The sequence below is a fragment of the Erpetoichthys calabaricus genome, chromosome 12, assembly GCF_900747795.2.
Source record: "Erpetoichthys calabaricus chromosome 12, fErpCal1.3, whole genome shotgun sequence".
Taxonomy (NCBI): domain Eukaryota; kingdom Metazoa; phylum Chordata; class Cladistia; order Polypteriformes; family Polypteridae; genus Erpetoichthys; species Erpetoichthys calabaricus.
In genome coordinates, this window is record NC_041405.2 from 16,491,391 (window position 1) to 16,518,540 (window position 27,150).

At 39.9% G+C, this 27,150-nt stretch overlaps 1 protein-coding gene across 1 annotated transcript in view; it reads right to left on the bottom strand.

Annotated features, from left to right (window-relative positions):
• LOC114662986 (extracellular serine/threonine protein kinase FAM20C-like) overlaps positions 1-13,544 on the bottom strand; it is a 39,741-nt gene extending 26,197 nt beyond the window's left edge. Inside the window, exons 1-3 of the mRNA XM_028816740.2 lie at positions 13,399-13,544; positions 10,066-10,533; positions 5,829-6,001 (exon numbers count right to left, since the gene is read on the bottom strand). Coding sequence (XP_028672573.2) covers positions 5,829-6,001; positions 10,066-10,533; positions 13,399-13,412 — 655 coding nt within the window. The 5' untranslated portion in view covers positions 13,413-13,544. The remainder of the gene's footprint in view (positions 1-5,828; positions 6,002-10,065; positions 10,534-13,398) is intronic.
• Positions 13,545-27,150: the final 13,606 nt, after the last annotated feature.

Genomic DNA, 27,150 nt, shown 5'->3' on the forward strand with positions numbered 1-27,150 from the left:
CCCCTTGTACCATCACTACTTAACATGGACTACAATTCCCAGCAGCCTCAGTAGTATTACACCATTGGGCAGCTTTGCCTGTTGGCATGGATTGAGTGTGGGTCGAGTCAAGGGATGCTGTTATGGTGTGAGATTGTGCATACAAGTTGATAAATATATTGTATGTCTTTATTTGTAGCTTAGGCAAAGCAATGTTATATCAGTGTTACATAAGTGAGAAGCATTCATGTTCACCCACCACCCAGACTAAGTCAGGATAGTGGGAAGCGTCTCAAACCAGTTTGGCAAGTGATTCTCTGCAGGGCTCTCTCAATCAACTCCCCCACGAAAGCCATACTGCCTAGCTGGCAATCTTCACCTTAACAAATGGATTCGGGGGGTGGCAGGTAGGTATTCTGTGCCCCATTGGTCTGAAGTATGGCTGTTTGGAATTGGCTTGTATCAGAAGCCATTAAGTACCATGATGCCCTATTCGCTGAAGGGGTTGGACAGGAGAATCTATACATTTACTTGCTTTACTCCTCCCTCTCTCTCTCACCAGATGATGAAAGACCATCTCACACCATGAACTGAAGAGGACAACACAATGAAGAGCACAGCTGGGCAGCCATATTGAGACAGGAATGCGGCCTGCTCTGAAGAAAGCTGACCTAAAATGAAGACTTAACTTAGTAAAAGACATTTTAAGTAACTAACAAGTTTGTGTGCTGCCTGAAACTACACATTAGCATTTATCAGGTTGTATGGTTGCCAACATTCACTTGTTCTTTGCTTATTGTTATCATTGATGAATATTGTCAATAATACATTATTTAAATTGTAACTTAACTGCTGCTTGTTGTTTACTACACCTAATTGCCTGAGGTTATAAATGTAGAAGGGAAGGCGGGGAGAAGTTATAAAGTACAATACCATATAAACAGTGGTGAGTCTGTGAGATTTGAGGCATTCTGACAAAGGCTACACATTCATAATACAAAAGGGGAAAGTCGAATAATATAATACTCTACCAAGACTAAACAGATTCATTACTCAAAAATAAAATACATTCTAAACAGTGTGAATTGACCACTACACTCTTTATATGTCTCAGTCAATGATAGTGTAGATTTGGGGGTCCATATTGACTTCATTCTGAATAAATAAATGTTAGAAACTTGTGCTTGTATATTTTACTAGCTGTGTAAACCTGTGCTGTAAAAAGCCCAGGCTCCTAGAAACTATTGAAATCGTCAGAAAAAAAAACTGAAATGCAGAGACGCCAGTGTCGTTATGCGAAAGTGCTCGCCCCCCTTGTCTATCAGCAGCTAAGCGAGTTTCTCTCTCATTTGTCTTTTGTCGGTGGTTTGACTTTGGCAACAGAGTCTCTTTCTTTCAGCTTCACGCCTCACACTTGTTTCTTATTCTGACACATTAACTTAGGGCCGCCTTGCCAGCTCTTTGAGCTTCACGCAGTAGCCTCGCACTTCCGGGCCGGACAGACAGACACACACACTTTCACGCGAAGATGTTTATATATTAAGACTGTACAGGAGGTAATTTCTGGCTATTAACAAAAATTCAGTGTTCGCCAAAAAAATGCTCTTTTCAAGTATGTGCTCTACATTTTCAAGTCCAGCACCTTAGCCCATATACCACATACCTGCTATTTTTAATGCACTTTTAGCATCTTATTCTCATATTGAAATACCTCAACCTCTTCTTTATCCATCCATCCATCCATCCATTTTCCAACCCGCTGAATCCGAACACAGGGTCACGGGGGTCTGCTGGAGCCAATCCCAGCCAACACAGGGCAGGAATCAATCCTGGGCAGGGTGCCAACCCACCGCAGGACACACACAAACACACCCACACACCAAACACACACTAGGGCCAATTTAGAATCGCCAATCCACCTAACCAGCATGTCTTTGGACTGTGGGAGGAAACCGGAGCGCCCGGAGGAAACGCACACAGACACGGGGAGAACATGCAAACTCCACACAGGGAGGACCTGGGAAGCGAACCCAGGTCCCCAGGTCTCCCAACTGCGAGGCAGCAGCGCTACCCACTGCGCCACCGTGCCGCCCCTCCTCTTCTTCATGTATATGAGAAATTTCAAAAGAGTCAAATGCAGGCTCTGAGGCTAAGGATCTGTGCTGGCACCCCGAAGGTTGCCAGGTCGAATCCCTGTCACTGCCAAAAAGAGACGCTACTCTGAGCAAGGCCCTTAACCTTCAATTGCTCCAGGGTTGCTGTACAATAGCTGACCCCAAGGGGTATGCGAAAACAAAGTAATTTCCTTCGGGATTAATAAAGTATAATAAAAAAAAATTGTCTGTTACTTTCCTGCTGCTAAAATGAAGAAAATTCAAATCCATGCTCGTTGAATTTCATCTCAGTTATTTCTTTCTTGGACTTGGAAACCTGAAACCTAAAAAAGGGGGGCTTACTGACCTGCAAACCTCTTGGGCGCAATTGTCATTAAAAAAAAAAAAAAAACAAAAAAACAGCTGCGTAAATCAATACTGTAATCATAACGTCCCGGTGGAGAACAGTGTTTGGCACCGTGAAATGACATCCTCGTTAGACAGAAAGAGCCCAGAGTTCAGTTCTGAGAGTCGTGTTTTGAAGCCACCCTCCGCCATTCAACTACCTTAATCATTTATAGTACAGCAGGGCCCTAGGCAGCGTGCAGACGCCATTGTTCATCTCATTTAAAACATAATGAAAGGCTGCAAATGGTGCATGAAGGTACTTTTTCACAGGGTGCATTCATTTTCTGAAACTCTGTCTCCTTTCTGAACAAGCAGTAAGAGCCTCTAGGCAGAAAAAAACTTTCCTCCAAAAAGCCAGCCCACCAGCCAGCGTAGCTCAATATTCTAGAAGATTACAAGACATAATAAAAATGCGGGGCGATGAGGACATACTGTTAGTCAATGTACTGCATTTTGCTTCAGAACAATATCTGCACTGCAAATATTACCTATGCCATCCACAAAACTGTCACACAAGGAATACTGAAAGAAAGAGACAAAGAAAATGAAAGAATGCTAGGGAGGAAGTAAATGAAAACATTAGGAAACCTGCATTCGCAACGTGACTTCCAAATCATATGGCATTACAAGTATTCATATAATGTAATAACTGCTGCTGCCTTCTTTGTGGTTCCCTCCTGCCTTGTGTCTAGTGTTGCCAGGACAGGCGTCAAGTCTCTTCAACGGTCTATTGGAATAAATCACAAATGAATGAGTAAATAAAGAACTACTAGCAGTGTGGTCTAGTCAATAAGGAACTGGACTGTAAAGCTCTAAGGATGCCAGCTGACTTCTCGCCTATGAAGGGGTGCCAGTTCAGATCTTGTCACTTTGTGACTCGATGCAAGTCTCTTAAGCCCCTGTGCTCTGGACTTGTAAAATACATCTGGATGGAGTTCAATATTGAAAAAGAGATAGATAGATAGATAGATAGATAGATAGATAGATAGATAGATAGATAGATAGATAGATAGATAGATAGATAGATAGATAGATAGATAGATAGATAGATAGATAGATAGATACTTTATTAATCCCAAGGGGAAATTCACAATATAATTGTAAAAGTGTCCAGGGAACAAGTCCACATAAAAGAAAGTGATAGGAGTGATCAGTAAAATAGAGAAAAAAGGTAGAAAAATAAAGTCGTACACGGAGCTGCTGGAAAGGTTGCCACTCGCGGCAGCACCTGAGTCAATTATGACTTATATATACAATGGATTCGGAAAGTATTCAGATCCCATCACTTTCTGCACACTTTATTGCGTTGTGAACTTCATTTGAATTTGCCATCGTTGCCCATCAACCTACACTCATTAACCGATAAGGACAAAATGAAAATGTACTTTCAGTAAGGTTTGCAAATTTATAAAGAATATATAAAAAGGAGGGTGGCATGGTGGCGCAGTGGTAGCGCTGCTGCCTTGCAGTTAGGAGACCTCGGTTCACTTCCCGGGTCCTCCCTGTGTGGAGTTTGCATGTTCTCCCCGTGTCTGCATGGGTTTCCTCCCACAGTCCAAAGACATGCAGGTTAGGTGGATTGGTGATTCTAAATTGGCCCTAGTGTGTGCTTGGTGTGTGGGTGTGTTTCTGTGTGTCCTGCGGTGGGTTGGCACCCTGCCCGGGATTGGTTCCTGCCTTATGCCCTGTGTTGGCTGGGATTGGCTCCAGCAGACCCCCGTGACCCTGTGTTCGGATTCAGCGGGTTGGAAAATGGATGGATGGATGGATATATAAAAAGGATCTGCCAGGAAGAATGGGATTAAACAGACCAAATCCAGATGGGCAAAATGTGTAAAGACTTACCCTAAGAGGATTTGAAGATGGAATTGCTTTCAAAGGGGTGTCTACAAAGTACTGAATTGGATTTCAGTTTTTGTGTTTTAATTGATCTACATACCTTTCAAAAAACATGTTTTCACTTTGGCATTATAGGTTATTGAGTGTACACTGATGGAGAAAAATGGTAAATGTACCCATTTAAAATTAAATCTACAACACAATAAAGTGTGCCAAAAGTGAAGGGTCTGAAAACATTCTGAATCCGCTGTGTATGTATATCATGTCACACACTCAAACATCGGTGGAGTCTCACACGGGTTTGTTTCAAAAGAAACAAATGTGGAAAATTTGATAAGGTAACGCCAGCATGAGCTTCTTTTCTGTTTCCTCTCCAAAAATCGAGGCACATCCACAGAAAGAACTATGACATCACTTCTGAGACACTCAGCATAGCCCTGCCCCTTCGGTCTGCCTCCTTATTTAAAGGCCTCACTGACCAAAAATCAGCATTAAATGGGGAATCCTTTGGGACCCCAACCCTTCTTTATCTGTTTATTTTACTATGCTATGCTCTACTATATACACTCTATTTGTAGCTAGTAATCCACAAAGGGTGAAAATTAATCTCATATCTATAAAATACTTTTTTCATTTCTAAGCTTTCGACAACCTACCAGGTGTCACCATCAGAGGGAAATGATTAGACATACAGGACTCAAAGGCAATACATACAGTAGCAGTGCCAGAGAGCTGGTTGAATCATGGCTCTCAAGTGAAATAGACATTAATAGACATTTGGACATGAACCCAGGATATGCAGGCTTAAAAAGAAGAACATCCAAATAATAAGAAAGACTTTATGACCTACAACCTCCGAACCCACCTTATTGATCCCCCCTTGGCAACCCCACCCCCTCATTTGCTATATATTGCATTTGATTCCTGTATGTCTAAACATTTCTCTCTGATGATGACACCTGGTAGGTTCTGAAAACCTTAAGAATAAAAAACTATTTTAAAATAGGTGATTCATTTTCTCCCTTTATGGATCTCTAGCTACTAATATTCAAACTGTATCACAGACATTTGCTTCCATATAAATATAAATAAAGAACAGTAAAATATAGAATAGTATAATATATACTGTACATACAGTATAAACATAGTAACATATACTGTATATTTAGTATCAGACCAATTTGGGGTCCTCAGTTATTCTAAGCAACACACATTGGGAATGTGGGATCAAAAGTAGGAAAATATGGTAACTCCACAAAGGTAAAAACTGGGTTTACTTAGGATGCTGGATCTGTGAGATGACAGTACAAATTGTGCCACTGTGCTGCATTTCATTACAATCAGATTGGTCTCAATTTGGCAACTTGGCTAGAATGATGCGGGTTTCGTGTGAAGGATGTAAACAAGTTATCTGATCTCCCCTCACTGAGTCAGTCAATGACCTCAGGTACTTCTACATATCTACTAATGACCTGCATACACCAAACACATTGTCAAAATGTGCCTGACCTGCACTCACGATTTTCTGAGTCACCAGCTGCTTTAACAAGATGTCCACATTGGAGTCGTGGCGGGAGTACAGCTCGTAGCGGTTGATGCCCAGGTGGAATCGTAGCCAGGGAGGGTGAGATTCGACGCTCCTATTCCATTTGATAAGGTCGAAACCGTGCTCATCGCTCACCCTGAAATGGGACAAAAAAATAATCTTATTTTTGACAGCTATATGGGGCTACCATTGTAAGTTCACAATATAACAATTCCACCATACTCTTTAATAAGAACACAGAAAATGTTGCCAATCCAATGATAATGATAATGGGACTCTGGCGACTGCTGCCCTAAAGATTCAGTGTCCTCTAATTTCATTTCTATGCCCAGTTAAGGCCTGTTTGGAATCTGTATGTTCACATTATGCCTGCATGGGCTTTCCTTCCTCATCCTATAAAACATGAGTGTTAAGACAACTGGCCATTTCAGAAGGTGAGCATAAACATGGGTGTGTGTACAGGAGTGAGGGCAGCAATGCACTGGCATCCCATTCATGGTTGGCTTCTGCCTCGTGCCCTCGCACCTAAAGCTTGTGGGACCAACCCCTCCATTTAAACTTAATTAAGCAGGTTTGAGAATGTTGTGTATAAAGTGTTAACTCTAAACCAATGCAGGGTTGCAGGAAGATGAAGCCTATCCTCACGGCACTGGGAGCAAGACAAGCAGCAACACTGGGCAGGCTGTTAGTCCAGTGGAGGACATTCACTTGAAATATAAAGCATAGTACTCTCATAAATGTTTAACTCAATGAGGACTGCAAGAATGTAATATAATATAATATAATATAATATAATATAATATAATATAATATAATATAATATAATATACTGTGGTGGGCTGGCGCCCTGCCAGGGATTGGTTCCTGCCTTGCTCCCTGTGTTGGCTGGGATTGGCTCCAGCAGACCATCGTGACCCTGTGTTTGGATTCAGCAGGTTGGAAAATCAATGGATGTATAATATAATATAATATAATATAATATAATATAATATAATATAATATAATATAATATAATATAATATAATATAATATAGGACAGCACAGTGTTGCAGTGGTAGCGTTGCTGCCTTGCAGTAAGGAGACCTGAGTTTGCTTCCCGGGTCCTCCCTGCGTGGAGTTTGCATGTTCTCCCCGTGTCTGCGTGGGTTTCCTCCGGGTGTTCCGGTTTCTTCCCACAGTCCAAAGACATGCAGGTTAGGTGCATTGGCGATCCTATATTGTCCCTAGTGTGTGCTGGGTGTGTGTGCGTGTGTGTGTGTGTGTGTGTGTGTGTGTGTGTGTGTGTGCCCTGTGGTGGGCTGGCGCCCTGCTCGGGGTTTGTTCCTGCCTTGTGCCCTGTGCTGGCTGGTATTGGCTCCAGCAAACTCCCATGACCCTGTGTTAGGATATAGTGGGTTGGACAATGACTGACTGACTATATAATATAATATAATATAATATAATATAATATAATATAATATAATATAATATAATATAATATAATATAATGCTAGTGTAAAGAGATTGAATCAATACTATAGTTTTCAAGTTTAAAATTTTAAAAAATACAATTTGAAGTAATCGTGTGGGACAGTATGGTGAGGCAATGGTTAAGGCTGCTGCATTCCAGACAAGTCTTGCGGCTTTTCTCTGGGGACGATGGCTTTCCTCCCACATCCCAGAGATGGGCATGTTGGGTAAATCGGTAACTGTATACAGTGGATTGAGAAAGTACTCAGACTGCTTCACTTTTTTGATGTTTTGCAATGTTGCAGCCTTGTGCTGAATATCATTTAAATTAATTTCACTTTCCTACATCAAGTGACACTCAGCGCTTCAGAATGACAATATGAAGACAAGATTTTATCCATTTTGTCAAATCTGTTCAAAACAGAAAACTGAACTATCATACTGACGCATGTATTCAGGCCCTTTACTCAGTACTTAGTGGAAGGCCCCATTGGCCTCGAGTCTTCTTGGGTCTGATGTGTCAAACTTTGCACACCTGGATTTAGGGATTTTCTGTCATTCTTCTCTAGATGATTATTTGAACATGGCTTTCTCATAGCTTCATTTTAGTGTGACCCTAATATTTTGTATATGCATTTAATTATCTTTTTTATCATATCTTCACAATCTGTACTAACCCCGACTTCCTCTGCTGTTCTTTTTCCAGTTTCCTTTGGTGGTGATATGCACCACCACCACCTGATCAAAGCACCACAATGTCCCTACATTGATGGATTGAAGACCAGATGTCCACATGACCAGCATCATCCAATTCTTCCACGTGAAGCCTGAAAACCTGAGGACTAATTGAGATCATTTATGTTGGGTAGATCTCCCAGTAGGGGTTGGGTGGTCTCGTGGCCTCAGAACCCCTGCAGATTTTTTTTTTCTCCAGCCACCGGATTTTGTTTTGTTTGTTTTTTCTGTCCTCCTGGCCATCAGACCTTACTTTATTCTTTGTTACTTAGTATTGCCTAATCTTATTTTTATATCTTTCTTTTTACTTTCTTCATCTTGTAAAGCCCTTTGAGCTACATCATTTGTATGAAAATGTGCGATAGAAATAAATGTTGTTGTTGGAGATCCTCTCAGCTTTGTCAGGTTAAACACAGACTGTTGGTGTGTAGGTACGTATTTTCAGGTGTCTCAGTCAGGTTAAGTACAGCCTCTGGTTTGGCCACTCAAGAACATTCATAGATTTGTCCCTAAAGCAGTTCCGTGTTGTATTTGTTTTGTGCTCAGGGTCATTGTCCAGTTGGAAGGTGGAGCTTGGGCCCAGTCTGAGGTAAAGAGCATTCTGGAGCAGGTTTTCATTATGGATATCTTTGCTCCATTTAAATTTCCCTCAACCCTGCCTAGCCTCCCAGTCCCTGCCACTAATAAACAATCCCAAAGCATGATACTGCCACCACCATGCTTCAGCACTGGAATTGTATCGCACGGGTGATGAGTGGCGATATGACGTTAATCTTGGTTTCATCAGACCAGAGAATCTTGTTTCACACAATCTGAGAATCCTTTAGGTGCCCTTTTGGAAACTCCAAGTGACCTTCCATATGTCAATTACTGAAGAAAGGCTTTGTGTGCAAATGATGGTTGTACTTCTAGAAGCTTCTGTCTTCTCCACACAACTTCTCTAGAGCTCAGCCAGTTGAGGCCATTGGGTTCTTGGTCACTTTTCCTACCATGGCTTTCTCCCATGATTGCTTACTATTGCTGGGAGGGTGACACAGTTCTAGAAAGAGTTGCAGCTGTTGCAAACTCCTTCCGTTTAAGAATTATGTAGAACTTTCAAAGGTTCAATACATTTTTTTGTAGCCTTCCTTCCCTCAGTTTATGTCTCAACACAATCCTGTCTCTTCCATCTGCAGGCAGCTCACCCTTGGGATCTTCAGTCGACAGGTGTGTGACAATCCCAATCATAATCCAATCAAGTGAATTGACCACTGGTGGACTCCAAACAAGGTGTAGAAACATCTCAATGGTGATCAATAGCATGATAGCCTCCTGAGCCAACGTTCTAAAATAATAGCAAAGGCTCAGAGTATTTGTGTCAATTAGATATTTCAGTTTCTTATTTTTAATACATTTGCAAACATTTCTCAAATATTCTTTTCATTATGATGTTCTTGTGTATTGAGTGTTGCTTGATGTGAGGAAAAAATGAAAGTAAATGATTTTAGGACAAGGCAGATGTGCACAAAATGAAGGGGCTTGAATAATTTCTGAATTCACTCTATGGCAGAGGGTAAGTGCACCCCACCATGGACTGACACCCACCCAGGGTTTGCTCTTGCTTTGTTCTGGATGATGCCAGCTCCACACAATAAGCAGGCTGGGATATGGAGTCAGTTTCCTGGAGCTGTGAGGTACCAGCACCACCAAGATATCCTAAATGTAAATAATTTGATTGAAACAATACAATTTACACCCAATTTTAAACCTAGATGTGGCCTACTCAGCCATATTTGTGCTCTTCTTGTCCAGCTTGGTTTCCACATTTCACAGTAATTTTCCACTAAAGATGTTCCTTTGTTGCTTCTCTGTAATGAGACCTGCTCACTATTTAAATCTATTGAAGGCACTTCATGCAAATATCAGCAGTCTTATGAGATGCTTGGCCTAATTAGTTGCCTCTGAAGGCTGATTTGTGTTCATTTATGAGTCAGTCATTAAATCTGAGCCCACCAAGGTTAAGAAGCCCGCACTTACCATTCCTGGCTGTTGCTGTCTTTTTCGTTGAACATGGCACCAGATTTTAAACGCAGAAGCCAGTCGTCGTCTGTCAGTTCTGGTAGGGCTGTGTTGTAGAGTGGATGCCTGAACAGGGCTGCCATTTTTGATACAGTGGGCTGACCTTGTCTACTGCCAGCTTTGAGAATATCCTGCTTGGTGTTGGATGCATCCATAGAAGACTTGTTTGATGAGCCACTGAAGTCCTGCAGCACTCTGAGGTGTGGAGAGACCTGACCCCTCCGGCCTGTTGGATCCGAAGGCACCTGTGCTGGTCGGAGTGTGTTTCTTTCAGGGCAATCTGACCTCTCCAGAGGTTTCATAAGAGGGGAGAGCATTACAAAGGTGTGAAGAAAAAAAGACAAGGACAGCAGAGCCAGGAGGAGGGTCTTAATTTTGCGGTGGAGAACATTCTGGAGAAGGAGAAGTCGAAGTCTGAAGAAGGCTCTGTCAAGAAGACAAATATGTGAGAATCCTCAACTGTGGAGAACACCATAAACTAATGTCAGACAACAATAGAAAGGGGTAAAGTAAAAACACAAGGACTTTCAACGTTCACTCAGCTCTACTAGTGCTGGTACAGGACAAGAGTCTCTGTGACTCTTTATATATATATATTGTGGTGGGCAACCAGGACGCCCCTGCTGCATATGTTCCAGGGGAGCAACCATGGGCAGCTCAATATCTCCCCCAGGATGCTTGGTGGTAGCCTCCCTGGCCGGCGGTGATGCCTTAACCTCCCACAGGGCTCCATGGGAGATGGAGTCCTCAACAGCCCGGTTGGGAGCTGGGGTGGCTGCCAGGAGGTGCTGCATGGATTCCACAGCCCAGCTGGACAACTCCTCAGCCCCACCCGGAAGTGCAATTGGAATCAGGTGGTCAAGCACCTAGAACACTTCCAGGTGGGCTATGAAAATGACCGGCAACCACCACTCAGGTGCTATACTGCATCCATTTCACTATATATATATATATATAAATATGCATTCTTAAACACACTTACTGAAATTCAGGCTCATGTGAGACTGGAGGATATCCTGGCAGCAGCACCAGGTACAGACACACTTAAGGTACATTCACATAGAGTCAACTTGGAATTATTAATAAACCTAACCAGGACATGGATGTAGGAGAAAAAAGGAAGTATCATGAGGAAAACATGGAAAGGATGTGCAAACTGCATAAAAGCAAAAGACGGAAATGGGACTGGAAAGCAGAAAACTGCATTTCTAGGGCAGCACTGTTGCCCACTGTGCCACTATATACTTATGTATCAAGCACACTTTGCCCATTCTGCTTATATAAGGAATAATATATTCTATTAAATATAAATAATAATATACACTGCAGATACTCTAAATTTAACAATCAGTTTGCAATAGTGTTACACATCACACATTACATGTGTATATGAGTATATGTTAATAAAACAGGACACTGGTCTTTTGGTCTCTGCCATCCAAGGACTTTCAGAAGCCAGTTGTCAAGTTCTTTGTACTGTATAGAGGCTGATTATCTATCTATCTATCTATCTATCTATCTATCTATCTATCTATCTATCTATCTATCTATCTATCTATCTATCTATCTATCTATCTATCTATCTATCTATCTATCTATCTATCTATCTATCTATCTATCTATCTATCTATCTATCTATCTATCTATCTATCTTATAGTACCTTATATTTAATTTAGATTTGCAACATTAAACCTAAATTTTAGTAAGAAAAACAAAGTGGCAGTGGGAAAGGATGGTATTGTCATGGTGACAGGCCCGGTGTCAGAGATTGTGGGTGTACATCCATTGTAATTACACTGCTGTCCTCATCAGGTTTGGTTTCTGTGGTTGCACCTTAAGCTACCAGGATAAACATCTGATAGCATTTTGCTTGGCTTCTCTGATAGATAGATAGATAGATAGATAGATAGATAGATAGATAGATAGATAGATAGATAGATAGATAGATAGATACTTTATTAATCCCAAGGGGAAATTCACAAAATCCCAGCCACTAACAAAAAAAAGCGTTTAAAATATTCTGCCACACTATATATATTCGACAATATCTTGGCATTCTGAGGATATTTGCAATAATCAGCGCTTGATCTGAGATTCCACACCTCGTGGTAATAAACAGCTTGATTTTTTCATGGCTGGTTTATAAGCCAAATGGGTGGATGAATGAAGTAACTGAGTGAGCATTCATCGTGACGGAGTTAGCAAAAGCATCCTACATTTACACAGAATGTGCATTAACTGAAGAAATAAATGCTACCATAACCATATGCTTCAGGACCTTTCATCCCCTTGAGACACATGATTATAGAAAATTATTCATGTAAGAGCAATAAACAGTGACTAACTTCAGGTTCAGTGACTATGTTATCTTGCCTGCCTACTATACTAAAATTAATATCTATCTATCTATCTATCTATCTATCTATCTATCTATCTATCTATCTATCTATCTATCTATCTATCTATCTATCTATCTATCTGTTTCAATTCTTTCTGACTACATATGGAAATACTGTTTACATAAGCATGACTTTTAACACTACAACAGTAAATTAATGACTATTGATTATCTATCTAAATATATGTATTTGTATAATGCCTTTCATATTATCTGGCCACTTATCTATGTATTCTGGTGCAATAATCTGTCAGTGCTGGTTAGGAAGAGCTGTTTGCTTGTTTATTCAACCTGCTGCTGGTCACCATGACACATTTCTCCTGTTTTACAAGTTTACATATCCATTTTCTAAGTATATTTATTGAATTAAGTACATTTTATATAGTACATATAGTAGATGAAAATTATCCTACATTAATTTAGCCATTACATAAATAAAACGACATTATTATAAATGGTGGACATATTATATTATATTATATTATATTATATTATATTATATTATATTATATTATATTATATTATATTATATTATATTATAAATTACACATTTGTACATTATAAATTAATTATACCAAATTTATCCATGGAGCATATGTTTTTAAATGATAGGCATTATTGTTTTAACGTTTTTATTTAGGCATTTATGCACATCATACACTGCATGTGTGTGAGCAATAAAGATAAACAGAAACAGTGCCTAAGATAAAAAGTAATTGAACCAAAAACACATTTTTGTATAGCATTTATTTTCATCGACTTCTTCCCCTTCCCATGGCACACCAGTGCTGCTGTTTCCTAACTTCATCATCCACCCAATATAAATTTCCTAAAATCAGTGACTACATACCAGCCATCTATACACATATAATAGATTTCTCCTCAGCCTTACCTGGAAGCTGTCATCTCTCAGCCAGCACCTTTCTAGAAAGTTCCCTGAAAATGATTTTGCTTGGGCTCCCTGATGCCCACTGCACGTCAGATTTCTTCCCCACTCTCTCCCCCCTCTTGTCTTTCACTCTTATCATGGTGCAAACAAAGCACACGGTGACTTTGCCAGGTTACAGTGATCATTAATGGGTACAACTGGCCAGATACGGTTAGAACATTCTCAAAAAGGTGATGTCATTAAAATGTAGGGAACATGTGCACCATGGCACTGGCCAGGTTTAATGAGGCGTCTTTAAAGCTGAGGTGTTATAGCACCTGTCAAAGTGAACACTGTCTTGCACATGGCGTCAGGTAGATCCAGTTAAAGTGTCACCACCTTGGTGACATAAGGCCAGAATTCAAAGTCTCCATACCGCCATTATGGTGTAACGACAGTTAGACCATGTGCAGAGAAGAGTCATCGGTCTCATCACAGAATGAATGTTTAATGATTTGGACTGCAGGTCATCTTGCATAATCTATCAGATTTTTTATTTTTTGACTTCAATTCAACTTCTGTTTGTATAGTGCTCATTACCAAGTACAAGTACAGTGCACTTATGCATCTTTAATAAAAAGACAATAGAAGGGATTTACAAACAACCCTTGTTAATATCACTCCTGGTTAGGTGGGGTAGGGGCTCCACAGTTGACTGTCAAAGAGAAAATCACAGGTGATGTCAGATAATGTCACGGCCTTGGTGACGCAGGCATACTAGCCTCCCACCCCCTTCTGAGTATTGTATGAAACTACAAGAACATGTCAGGCATCCAAATAAGAAGATAAAAAGATTTCATCTTTTGGAATTCCAAGCTCTCAATATCTTTGGTGCCACTCTCCTTGAGCAGGAGTAACATCTTGGCTCTCTAACAGTGGCACTAAGTGCCACAGCAAGATAACAAGAAGAGACACAGAATGCAGGAGGGTCATTAACAGTTCATCACCATTGGCAAGTTTTAACTTTTAACAGATGACTAATAGAGCTGCAATAATAACATCTACTCGGCAGATCAAATTGGGTTATGATAGAGTAAACTACTGAGTCTTCAGTCTGGATTTAACTGTTGACATCAATGGAGCTTCTCCTACACAAGCAGGTAGATATTTCTACAAGTCACTTAAATTAGGAAAAGCCTTCATTTCTAGTGCAAGTCTACCCCAATCACGATTGCAGAGAGCTAAGGTCCTTTATATGCTGGGACACCAACCAATTACATTGCAAGCTGTAATGGAGAAGAATATCTAGCATACAGGTTAATGATTTTTTTAATTATTAATATCAAACAATATCATATTTTAGAAATTTTAAACTGGCAGAAAAGTTAATGTCTAATTTTAAAATGCAGGAAAGGTATATCAGCCAGTCCTTGCTTGGGGACATTTATGATTTATTAGATCAGATAAGACCCTTTGTTTGGGTGACAGCAGATCAGGTCTACAGGGACACTTCACATTCTATGAACCACCCCTCTCCAGGTAGAAACCTTAGAAAAAGAGAGTCGGGTTTAAGATTTATGATCCTGGCACAGGCCACTAAGGAATGAGGATGTAAAAAGTCAGGTTACTGAGGTGGCAAGGAAGAGAATTGACCAGATGATGACTAGAAGAAAGCAGACTAGAGACGAGCTGATCAGAGAGAACAGAGTATAAGTACAAGTACCTAAAGTACAAAGTCTGAAACTACACATCTAGCACCATTACGTTGTATGGTTTGAAAAGCCACATTCTGTTTGCTTTTGTTTATGGCACTAGTCATAATATTTAAAGATTTAAATTATTAAATATAATACACAAATAAAAATGCAACTTTAGCTCCTGACTATTTTAGTGTTATTGATTGCAGCAGACATTCTTATGTGTGATTAGGGGGTTGTTGTTTGCTTCATTATTTATATATTATTTATATTTCTCTTTCTCTCAACCTTCTATAAAGTTCTAATTTCCCCTTGGGGGAAAGTAAAGTAAATCTATCTATCTATCTATCTATCTATCTATCTATCTATCTATCTATCTATCTATCTATCTATCTATCTATCTATCTATCTATCTATCTATCTATCTATCTATCTATCTATCTATCTATCTAGTTTGGGAACCCCTCTTAATTCTTTGAATTTTTGTTTATCATTGGCTGAGCTTTACTGCCAAATAATGCAACCACCCATACAATCACTTCGGGTCTCAGACTATGAATGCTATGAATGTAATTACTCCAGTCTCCAGGCTGTGAAATAAACGAACCACATGCTGTGGCGCAGTGTAAAGGGGCTTCGCCTCTAATGCTGACGTCTGAGGTTCGATCCCCGCGAGGGAGCTCAAATAAGGGCAAAACACATGTCACGTACTCTGCATTATTTAACAGTAAACTATGTAACATATCTTAATATATAATTCGCCTGCCTCCTCACTCACTCACTCACTCACGTCCGTCTGAAGCCGAATGCGCAGTCGCTTTCTGCGCAGCTGCCCGAAAAACCTTACAAGACCGACATCCAACCCCAACATCACGGCAGGCAGCGGATCTACAGCCACAAATATTCAAAGAGAAAGGCGACTTCGATTAAAGCTCTAGAGGCCTGAAAGGCGATTTCGACTACAGCTCAAAGCCTAATTACGCATTCTGATTCAATTACGCATTCATTCAATACACCTGTATCAGGTTTGTGGCGCTTATACTTATTACTATTCCATATTGTACTGGAACATTCATCATTCAATATTATACTACAGGCCTGGAAAATTCATCAACTAACAGTACAATCCTGTACAGTAATGAGTAAAGCGGACTACAAGCATTACAAAACAACTTCTTCGTTACTTATCATTTGTTCTGCATACACTGCTGACACAAACTCGTGCCCGTTTCATCTTACGCTGCCGAAACGGGCTCTTTGTCTAGTATATATATATATATATATATATATATATATATATATATATATATATATATATATATATATATACACAATCATATGAGAAAGTTTTGGAACCCCTCTTAATTCTTTGGATTTTTGTTTATCATTGGCTGAGCTTTAAAAATAACAAAATCCTTTTAATATACGACATACCTTATGGAAACAGTAGTATTTCAGCAGTGACATTAAGTTTATTGGATTAACAGAAAATATGCAATATGCATCATAACAAAATTAGACAGGCGTATAAATGTGGGCACCCCAACAGAGATATGACATCAATACTTAGTTGAGCCTCCTTTTGCAAATCTAACAGCCTCTAGACGCTGTCCTCCTATAGCCTTTGATGAGTGTCCGGATTCTGGATGGAGGTATTGTTGACCATTCTTCCATACAAAATCTCTCCAGTTCAGTTCCATTTGATGTCTGTCGAGCATGGACAGCCTGCTTCAAATCATCCCATAGATTTTCAATGATATTCAACTCAGAGGACTGTGATGGCCATTCCAGAACATTGTACTTAATTGTACTCATGGGACAGTATGGTGACACATCAATATTCAAGGAGAGTGGGTTTGAGTCCTGTAACTTCTCCCAGGGTCTTCAAGGGTTGTTCCCTGTGTACTTCCCTTAATCTCCTAAATCAGACATTCCCCACAGTCTAAACTAATTAGCATCTCTAAAACACTCCCAATCCGATTGGTTGTGACACAGTGGTGCCCTATACAGGATATACCCCCTAAACTGGGTAATGGATAGATTGAGTTTGCTTAACTTATGCCACTCATACTGTAAGGTGGATGTGCCACCTGATCTCCTTGGTGACTTTAACGGTCACTATTTGTGATGAAGTGTGTTGTGCCTTGGTGTTCAGCGTAAAACTGCAGACTGATTAAAAGCATTAGACAAATTCTGAATTAAAGTGTATAGTGCTTTAGGCTACTATTAATAATGACAATGTCTTATATGCTCTAACATAAAGATTTTCTCTTAAGAGTCTTTTGTAGTGCTTGCGGCTACTGCTGAAAAAGCCTGGCTCTCAAAACGCGTCTGTTTGCTAGGCACACAGCTCATTTCCAAGCTTGCCGTCTCCGTCTCCTCTGGCTCTGTGGCCATACTTTACACTAAGCTCTCAACCCCCCGCCAGCCCCCCTCCATTCCCACGTCTATATTTGGTTTATCGTAGCCGATGATGTAACCAGCTAAGTGTGTTTGATTTGTGTGCCTGCATGTAAGTGCGGCTTCTCCATTTGGAATAAGAGAGCTTAAATGGGCTCAAGTATTTATTCTCCAGGCTTCTTCGGCTTTAGGTCAAAATCCAGATATTTCTGAGCACCATTTCAATAATGTAGGCATATACCCTGAGGCGGGAATCGAGAGCCTAGCGAGAGAAAAAGAATGTAACAATGAGCACAGAGTTCATCGAAGCAACCCGGCGCGTGTCATCCATCTTCCCAGGCGGCATCAGATCACTCTGACAGGATTCAAATTATGCAAAACAAAATGTGGGGCAATTTGCATGGGATGAGTATGCAAATTAGAGGCTAAATAATCCCCAGGCATCACAAAGAAGGCCGCAAATCTAGTGAATAAGACACTAAATTACCTGAACTCCCAGTTGATGAAAAGTTAAAAAATGAAACATGACAGGAAGGCAGGCTCGGGGTGATTCGGTTCATTTGTGTAACGCCGGCAGGGTGTGGTGTAGCACGGGGAACCTCAACATAAAAAGCGATGGCATGAGAAGTCATTCATCAGAGCAGAGTGCGACAAGTGACACCACCATCCGCTAACTGTGGCTGTTGGCAAAGATCATGCCAATGTTTGGCGCAAATTGTAAGTGCAAAAATGAGATGGACGGATGTTGGGCAAATTGTGTTCTTGCTCTGCTAGATTATTTTAAATGGACGCAAAAATGCAATCTTGAATCAAAGTAATTGTGTACAAGTCATGTAATTGAGATGCTAATCTGTTCTATTTGGATGCAAACACACAATGTACTAAGTCACATTAATATTACTGAAACGACTTAAGTGTACCACTTAATTGTGCTAATTAGATTCATAGATGCAAATGATTTACTAAATCACCCTGTGCGTAAATGACATAGTAACTACAGCAGTAAATTATTTAAACTGTAATGATGAATCACATAAATTATGCACAATTTGTGTTGCTGCATTACGAGATAATTCTAAATTAATGTAAGACATGCAAATGTGGTACCAAATCACACTCACTTTATTCAAATCATCATGATACTATCTTATTTAAAATGGAGGCAAAAATCCAAATGAGATGCTAAATCAATTAAATTATTACATTTAAATGTAACATTAAGCAATTTTCATTTCATAGCAACGACTACATGTTAAATCACATAGATTATTCTCAAATCATGTAAGTGTAATCCCATAACAGTACAATGTAAGTAAGTCAGAGAAGCACCCTAACTGAAGACACCACATGCAGTTATTCCCATAGGATTTCTAAATGTAAATGAGACACTAAACCAAACTGTGCAGAAATCACATAACAGGACTACTAAATTATTCAAATTGTATGCAAATTAAATACTAAATCAAATAAATTATCTACAAATCGTACTACAAACCCATTCCACATGGATGGAAAAAATGTTCCTGAGCTACTAAATGACAATAAATCAGATTTATATGAGGAGAGTGGGATGTAATGAAGTCTGGCTGCCTTCATTCTGCCGATTCGAATTATCTCTTTAATTGGGCTGATTTGACAAAGGGTCATGTAGCCTCGTACTCCCTGGGCTGTTACACTGGTGGAGTGGTTGGGAGAAGAACCAACTAATGACACCCAAAATGGAAGAGAGGTTTAGATCTGATGCCAGTGGACCCCTCGATCCCGTCTCACAATGGCTCGCTTTAGCTAAGGCAAACCAGATCACCTTTGAAAGTCCTGGCAGATGGAGTTTGTGTTACCCTCGAGGATGAAGCTTATGAGAAGAGGGCAGTGTAGTGCAGTTCTCTTCTCATGACCCTCATGCGGCACTTGGTGCCACTGCTGTACTTCCAAATTGTTTGCCTGCCTATGGTAAAGTCATCTCAGTTAAAGGAGCAGTAAAATCATCAGGTGGAAAGGTCCTTAAATCTGATTTGCCACTCCAGCACCGAATGACCAATGAGGGGGAGGTGAATTGTTGACCGAGGTCTCCAAGACTCTGGCTTGTCTGACTCCTTTTCCACAATCTTGCTGTGGTTCTGCAATTAGCTGATGGACAGATGCTGTTGTTTTAAGTATTGCCTTGCATGTTCGTGTGCCTGTAAATTACAGATTGGCTCATAGGCATACTTTTGGGCATGAAGTCACTAAGTTCTTATTCCAGGATGTCCAAAAGGCATCTCCAAAAACTGACAGTCCTACTGTATGTCTACATCTGCAGATTATCCTGGAAGGTGTGAAAGTTCTGACTGTCAAGGTCTCTCCGGATGGTTGTGCCTTTATGCCTGTTGGAATGCTATTTTAAAATCATATTTTCCCAACAGATTTCTGCTGAGGTGACTAGAACTCAACACTAATTTGTTGACAGTCTTTGGATTACAAATTCAAGTTCAAGATCAAATTTATTTTCATGGAATTCTTGCTTTCATGTTTCCTACAGACTATTCACAAGAGTACAATAATGACCAGAAACAATCCATACCACACCAGATGATGGCTAAAAGAAGAAAAACACATCATGTCTACTTATTCAGTTGTTATCAGGGTTGGCTGTTGAATAAGCGTTATGACCTGAGGATCAAACTGTCTGTGAATCTTGAGGTGCAAGTGCTGATGGTCCTGAACTGTTGGGTGGGATGGAGGACGGAAAAAAAACAGGGATTGTGCAAGATTGAAAAATTAAAAATACTCTTTTTCTTCTTAAATAAAGATAATGCTTTATATATCCTGGACATGAGGAAATTGTGTGTCATTGATATTCTGTGCCAACTTTACCACCCTCTGTAGTTTCCTGTGATCCTGAGATGAGCAAATGCCATACTAGGATTTAATGGAGCCAGTGAGTTTGACATAAATGTGGTGCAGTGAAAGCCAAAAGGATGGAACACTGCAGAAACATCTAAGATAACACAAACAAAGAAGTAACATGACAAATTAGATAGATAGATAGATAGATAGATAGATAGATAGATAGATAGATAGATAGATAGATAGATAGATAGATAGATAGATAGATAGATAGATAGATAGATAGATAGATAGATAGATAGATAGATAGATAGATAGATAGATAGATAGATAGATAGATAGATAGATAGATAGATAGATAGATAGATAGATAGATTGGTGGTGGGTGGCTTGGGGCATCCCAAGCATTACACCCAAAAACAGACCTCTGTAGGAGCTGCAGTTAGGTCACATAGATAGATTATATAACCAAAAGCATGTGGACACCTGACCATCACACCTATCCAAGCTTGCTGGACATCCCATTCCAAAACCATGGGTGTTAATATGGAGTTGACCCCCCCTATCCCAGTCTCCCTTCTTCTGAGAAGGTTTTTCCACAATATTGTAAATTGTGTATGTAGTTAGTAGGGTGTTGTACCGTGTTAGCCATTATGGATGCAATGAGAAGTCAAGCAAAATTACATCTTTTATTAGCTAACTAAATAGATTACTATATGCAACCTTGGAAGCTTCCATATTGTAATCTTTTTAGTTAGCCAATAAAACTGCCTATGTAAACGTTTTGGCTCATTCATCCACAAAGCATTTGTGAGGTCAGGTGCTTATACTGGGTAAAAAGACCTGGCTTACAATTCATCTGAAGGGTGTACAGTAGGGCTGAGGTCAGGGCTCTGTGCAGGCCACTCGAGTTCCTCCATGCCTTTATGGACCTGGCTTTGTGCATGGGGCAGCGTCCTGCTACAACAGTATAAGGCCCTCTCCAAACTGTTACCACAAATTTGGAAGTGCACAATTGTCTAAAATATCTTTGTCTGCTGCAGCATTAACAGTACCCCTCAATGGAACCAAGGAGCTAATTCTAAAACCTGAAAAACAGCTCCAGACCATTATCTCTCCTTTATGAAACTTTATAGTAGGCACAATGCAGTCCAGAAGGTAGAGTAGTCCTGGCATCCTCCAAATCCAGATTCAACCATCAGACTGCCAGATAGTGAGGCACAGTTCATCACTCTAGAGGACATGTTTCCACTCTTCCTGAGTCTCATAGTGACATGCTTTATATCACTCTAGCCAACACATGGTACTGTGCACAAGGATCTTAGGCTTGTGTGCAGCTGCTTGGCCATGTAAACCCATTTCGTGAAAGCTCCTGATGCACAGTTCTTGTGACAACGTAGCTTCCAGTGGAAGTTTGGAACTCTGCTGTAAGGGATGCCAAATGAGGATATATGAATTTCACGGTCCATGAGCTTCACCACTTGGTAGCCCCACTCTGAGAGTTTGCATGGTTTGTCATTTCATAATTGAGTTGTTCTTGCTCCCAACACTTCCCCTTCACAAAAGTAGCACTTACATGCACTAGGGCAGATCTAGTAAAGAAGAAATTTCATGTCATGATTTGTGGCAAAGATGGTATCCTACAGCAATCTCGGGTTAACGTCACTGAGCTCTTCTGTAAGACCCATCAGTTTGTTAATGGAGATTGCTTGATTTCAGGCACTTGTTAACAACAAAACACCTGAACTCAAAAATTTGTAGGGTAATACATAAGAACCTCATGGCAAACTCGATAAACTAATAGAAACTGTGCAACTTATCTGTTAAGTTAGAAAGTGCTTAGAAAACTTTGAAGATCATTGGCTGAGTCATTCAGTGGTTGTTCACAGGTAAAACTGTCGGCTAAGTTCTCCAGGAGTATGAAACGTGGATCATCTCAGCTTCTCTTCCCTTCCTGCCTATGCTGCGTGGTCCTTTCACCCACTCATTTCATCTCTGTATGCACACTTCTCTTGGCGGAGGAATGAATTTGGACTTTTTGCCGCTCAGCCTCACTCACTCCTTTCTGCTGCCTTCTTCCTCTCTACCGCCTCAAGCACTTCAGCTTGATATAATGGCCTCCTCTCTCTTTCTCTCTCTCTCTTCTTCATATTAAATTTTTTTGGCCAAACACAAATAAGAAAGCGCACATCTGAAAAGAAAGACATCCCAGCATTCCTGAAGCGAGGCACTATATTTATAATTGCTGAGAATATGTGCCGCGAAGAGTCTGCTGCTATCCTGAGCCAAGACTTCTTTAGCATGCGAGGGAGCGTGTGGCAGCTCTCAGACTTGTACTTATTTTTTTTTTAATATTGTCCTCAATAGCAGGGGGAAGGTGTTGGTGTTGGTGGGGGGAGGGGGTGTTTATATAAGAGTTCTTTTTTCAAAGCCAGATATGCTCCTCCACTGAGCAGATTGCAAAGCAACACCACCACCCCCAAAAGACTTTGATTTGTGTTTGCACCTCGGCAGCGCCACGGCCCTGCGGCGCAATGATATTAGTCAATGCAATCTGTGCTTGCTCAAGTCGCTTCTCAGAAAGAAAGAAAGAAAGAAAGAAAGAAAGAAAGAAAGAAAGAAAGAAAGAAAGAAAGAAAGAAAGAAAGAAAGAAAGAAAGAAAGAAAGAAAGAAAGAAAGAAAGAAAGAAAGAAAGAAAGAAAGAAAAGGAAAAATATTACTTATTGCATAGTCAGGACTATCTTGCCCCCAAAACCCCACTTCCATTATTTTCCACCAACCTGATTCATAAATCTTACTTTCTAAAATGGAACTTTTCTGTCTCTTTATTAGCCACAGAAAATCAGAATGCCAGTAGTGGCCATCATTTCCATTCTGTGCCAGGCGTAGTGCGTCTCATATGTTTCATCATTACAAGACGGGAGTGAAAAATGCAGCTTCACACATTCTACTCTTAAAAGGACCTGACTGCATACATCCCACACAGCAGAAGTATACTAAAATTACAGTCTATCTATCTATCTATCTATCTATCTATCTATCTATCTATCTATCTATCTATCTATCTATCTATCTATCTATCTATCTATCTATCTATCTATCTATCTATCTATCTATCTATCTATCTATCTATCTATCTATCTATCTATCTATCTATCTATCTATCTATCTATGGTGCCTTTCTATCCTGTCAGCTACTGAATATTTACTTCAAATTGTGTATTTAACTTAATGTGTGGCGTGGACTGGGGAGTAGTGGAGGCATAATGTACTTATTACTTTTCATGAGAAATTGTTTTTTTATTGATGTGTTCATGTTTTCTATTATTGTGCAATATAAAGTTTATATTAAAAATTTAAAAAATATATCCTGACAACTATTCTAAAATTAGTATCTATCTATCTATCTATCTATCTATCTATCTATCTATCTATCTATCTATCTATCTATCTATCTATCTATCTATCTATCTATCTATCTATCTATCTATCTATACCAGTAGTTGTGGCTGTACAGCTTAAGGAAGGAAGGGATAGCAAGCTTCAGAAGGGGATAGGAGATTGTAGATTTTTCTTATTTCACATCAGTGCTGGGGTTCTGAGTCAGTTGTTGGTCGGTTTTGACTATCAATGGGCTACTTACAAAGAAATGAGGTACCTTCTTTCAAAAGCTTACTGCTTACAACTAGCAAAATACTTTTTTAATCTATTTAACTTTTCTGTTCTTTTCAGCTTCATTTTGGTATTTTTGCAAACATCACCCCAACTGCCCCAATCCCTATTTATGAATTAGAATTCATTAGGCACCTGTAAAAGTAAGAGCCTACTCAGAAAGAGGGATGGGTTTGGGGTGTCCTCCCATGTCTGACTGTCAATTATCTGAGCATGCTGTGGTCAGAATAGAGAAGGCTGAATTCTAGGGGCCATGGCCACGGCTCCACTTCTCCTGAATCTGACATGGACATTGTACTGCAAGCAGTCTGCTCTGCGGTGTCCATATTCCACACTTCAGACTGAGAGCAAAATATGCACGCACGCGCACACACACACGGCCACAAGTCCTTGGCTCACACTTTCCTCATCCACCCATCCTCCCTCCTGCTCTGCTGCCCTACTCCTGTTGCTTCTACAGAGCTCTTTACAGATAGATGTTGCCTAGCAACCTCCTCCTGCCCTTTACTGATTGGTCAGATGTGAATTCTCACTTGTGCCAGTGCTGCAGGCGTTTTCTTTAAAGATGAAAGAATGCATAGACTCCAGCACACATGTGGGGATGCGTTACGAGCTGGAAATGGAGTGCAAGGAAGTGTGACAGCTGACATAAAACCCCAAAATTGTTATTATACATAAATACATACACATAGATATATATATATATATATACTGTATATATAAATATAGAATTATTATATATAATCATTTTTTATGTGGACTCATAGTAACAAAATATGCTGATTTATGTATCCCGGTATACATACATACTGCATATACACATATATAGCAAATATTGCTATTTCAAGGTACAAATCTTTTAATACTAATATACCAGTCATTCAAAGTATACGCTTTGCTGAAATCCATAATTAACATTCCCTGCATCTTTGAATTAAATTAAGGGCAGGTTAGACACTATTTTGGTAAATTATTTATTGATATGATATATTGATACACACAAACACACATGTGAAGTTTGGTGTTTTCACATCTTTTTCTTCAAGATTGAATCACAGCAGGATTCATTTGGCTTTTTTTGACATCAGTAGAAAAAGACACTTTAATGTCAAAATGAAAAGAAATCTCTACAAACTGGTCTAAATTAATGATTTGCAAAAGTAAAGCTACAAAATAATTGTTTCCATAAGTAACCCCCACCCCTTATTATGACACCCCAAAATCATTACAGGGGCAGCCAGTTGGCTTTAGAAGTCCCAGAATTAGGTCAATGGAGGTTACCTGCCTGAGGATTCAGTTGATTGTAATCAAAATGCACTTCGGTTTCTAGCCGGTCCAACCTATGGTGGGTCAGTTTGGCGGCCTAATCTGCACAATGATGACGGAAGACAACAAACTACTCTGTGAACAGTAATTGAAAAGCATGGGTCTGTATAGTTGTTCTTATATGATGTATCTGTCTGACCTGACTGCAGATCCTTCAGAGGTCTGCTTTTGTGTGTAATGCTTGGGATGCCCAAAGCCATTCACTATCTATCTATCTATCTATCTATCTATCTATCTATCTATCTATCTATCTATCTATCTATCTATCTATCTATCTATCTATCTATCTATCTATCTATCTATCTATCTATCTATCTATCTATCTATCTATCTATCTGTCTGTCTGTCTGTCTGTCTGTCTGTCTGTCTGTCTGTCTGTCTGTCTGTCTGTCTGTCTGTCAACACAGGGTAGCATAGTAGCACAGTGATTATTACCAGTGATTCCCCACAAGGAAGCAAGTGTATGCTGGGAAATTATCTTCTTGGTCCAGCAAAACTCTCAATCCTCAAAATCAGGAGGAACAATGAGAAAAACTCAAAGACCACCAATGTGCTGCTGAGTTTTAAAGTGCTAGTGAAGTGCCAACTGAAACCTGAGTTCACTTACCACCACCTTATTGGAGACATGCACACCTTCTGCGATTTATGGGGGCTTTTGGGGGGGGTTGTGTTCTGTTCACAGGAGCAAGTTGGTGACTGGGTGGTGACTTCTTTAAATGTTCTTCACAATATTTAAACACTGGATGGTTGAAAGCACAGAACAGGAGACATACTGGAGAATACAGTTCTGTATGTATAATAGTGAATTATGTGCAGAGTAGGAGGCGTGTACAGGGGGAGTAGTGGAGGTCTAAAATGTCAAGATTCATCAAAATCTTGAAACTGAATTTTTGGAGGATTACAATACTTTCCCTCTGAGAAAGTAAATCAGACTCAGGGAGCTATAAAACGTCAAGATTCATCAAAATCTTGTGGTCGAATTTTTGGACAATTACAATACTTTCCCTACAAGAAAGTAAATCAGACTCAGGGAGGTCTAAAACATTGAGTTTCATCAAAATCTAGAGGTCAAGTTTTTGGACGACTGTCCCTACGAGACAGTAAATCGGACTCAGGAAGGTCTTAAACATTGAGATTTCTCAAAATCTCAAGGTCAAATTTTTGGATGACTACAATACTTTCCCTACGAGAAAGTAAATCGGACTCAGGGAGGTCTAAAACATTGAGATTCATCAAAATCTCAAGGCCGAAGTTTTGGACGATTACAATACTTTCCCTATGAGAAAGTAAATCAGACTCAGGGAGATCTAAAATGTTGAAATTCATCAAAATCTCAAGGCCAAATTTTTGGATGATTAAAATACTTTCTCTGTACTTCATATACGAGAAAGTAAAAAGTGAAGGAGTTTGAATGCTTTTTGAAGGCAATGTAGTGTTATGAGCATTATAATTCTGGGTGGTCACTCATTGGTTGTCAGATCTGAAGCACACTGAGCCTGTCCCTACAAACGATGACACAGACTGGTGGAGTACATGACTGGTGGTCTTGGTAATACACCGGGACTGTCTCTGACTTGTTAAGATTTGGTAAATAAAGTCTATGACTGAACACAGCTGGAAGTTTTGTGTAATGTGACATGGCCAGAAGAGAGATGGATGATTTCTGGGCACCATGGCTCAGTGTTTAGTTGTAGGGACCTGGTCAGGCTCCCAACCCAGTCTATCTGTGGAGTTTGTCCTTTTTTCTATTGTCTATTTGTTTATTTCATTTTTTTCCCCCAGTTATTCTTTTATGCTGCAAGTGAAAGTGTACATGTGGGTGAAAGTATTCCAGGACACAGGCTGATGCCCCCT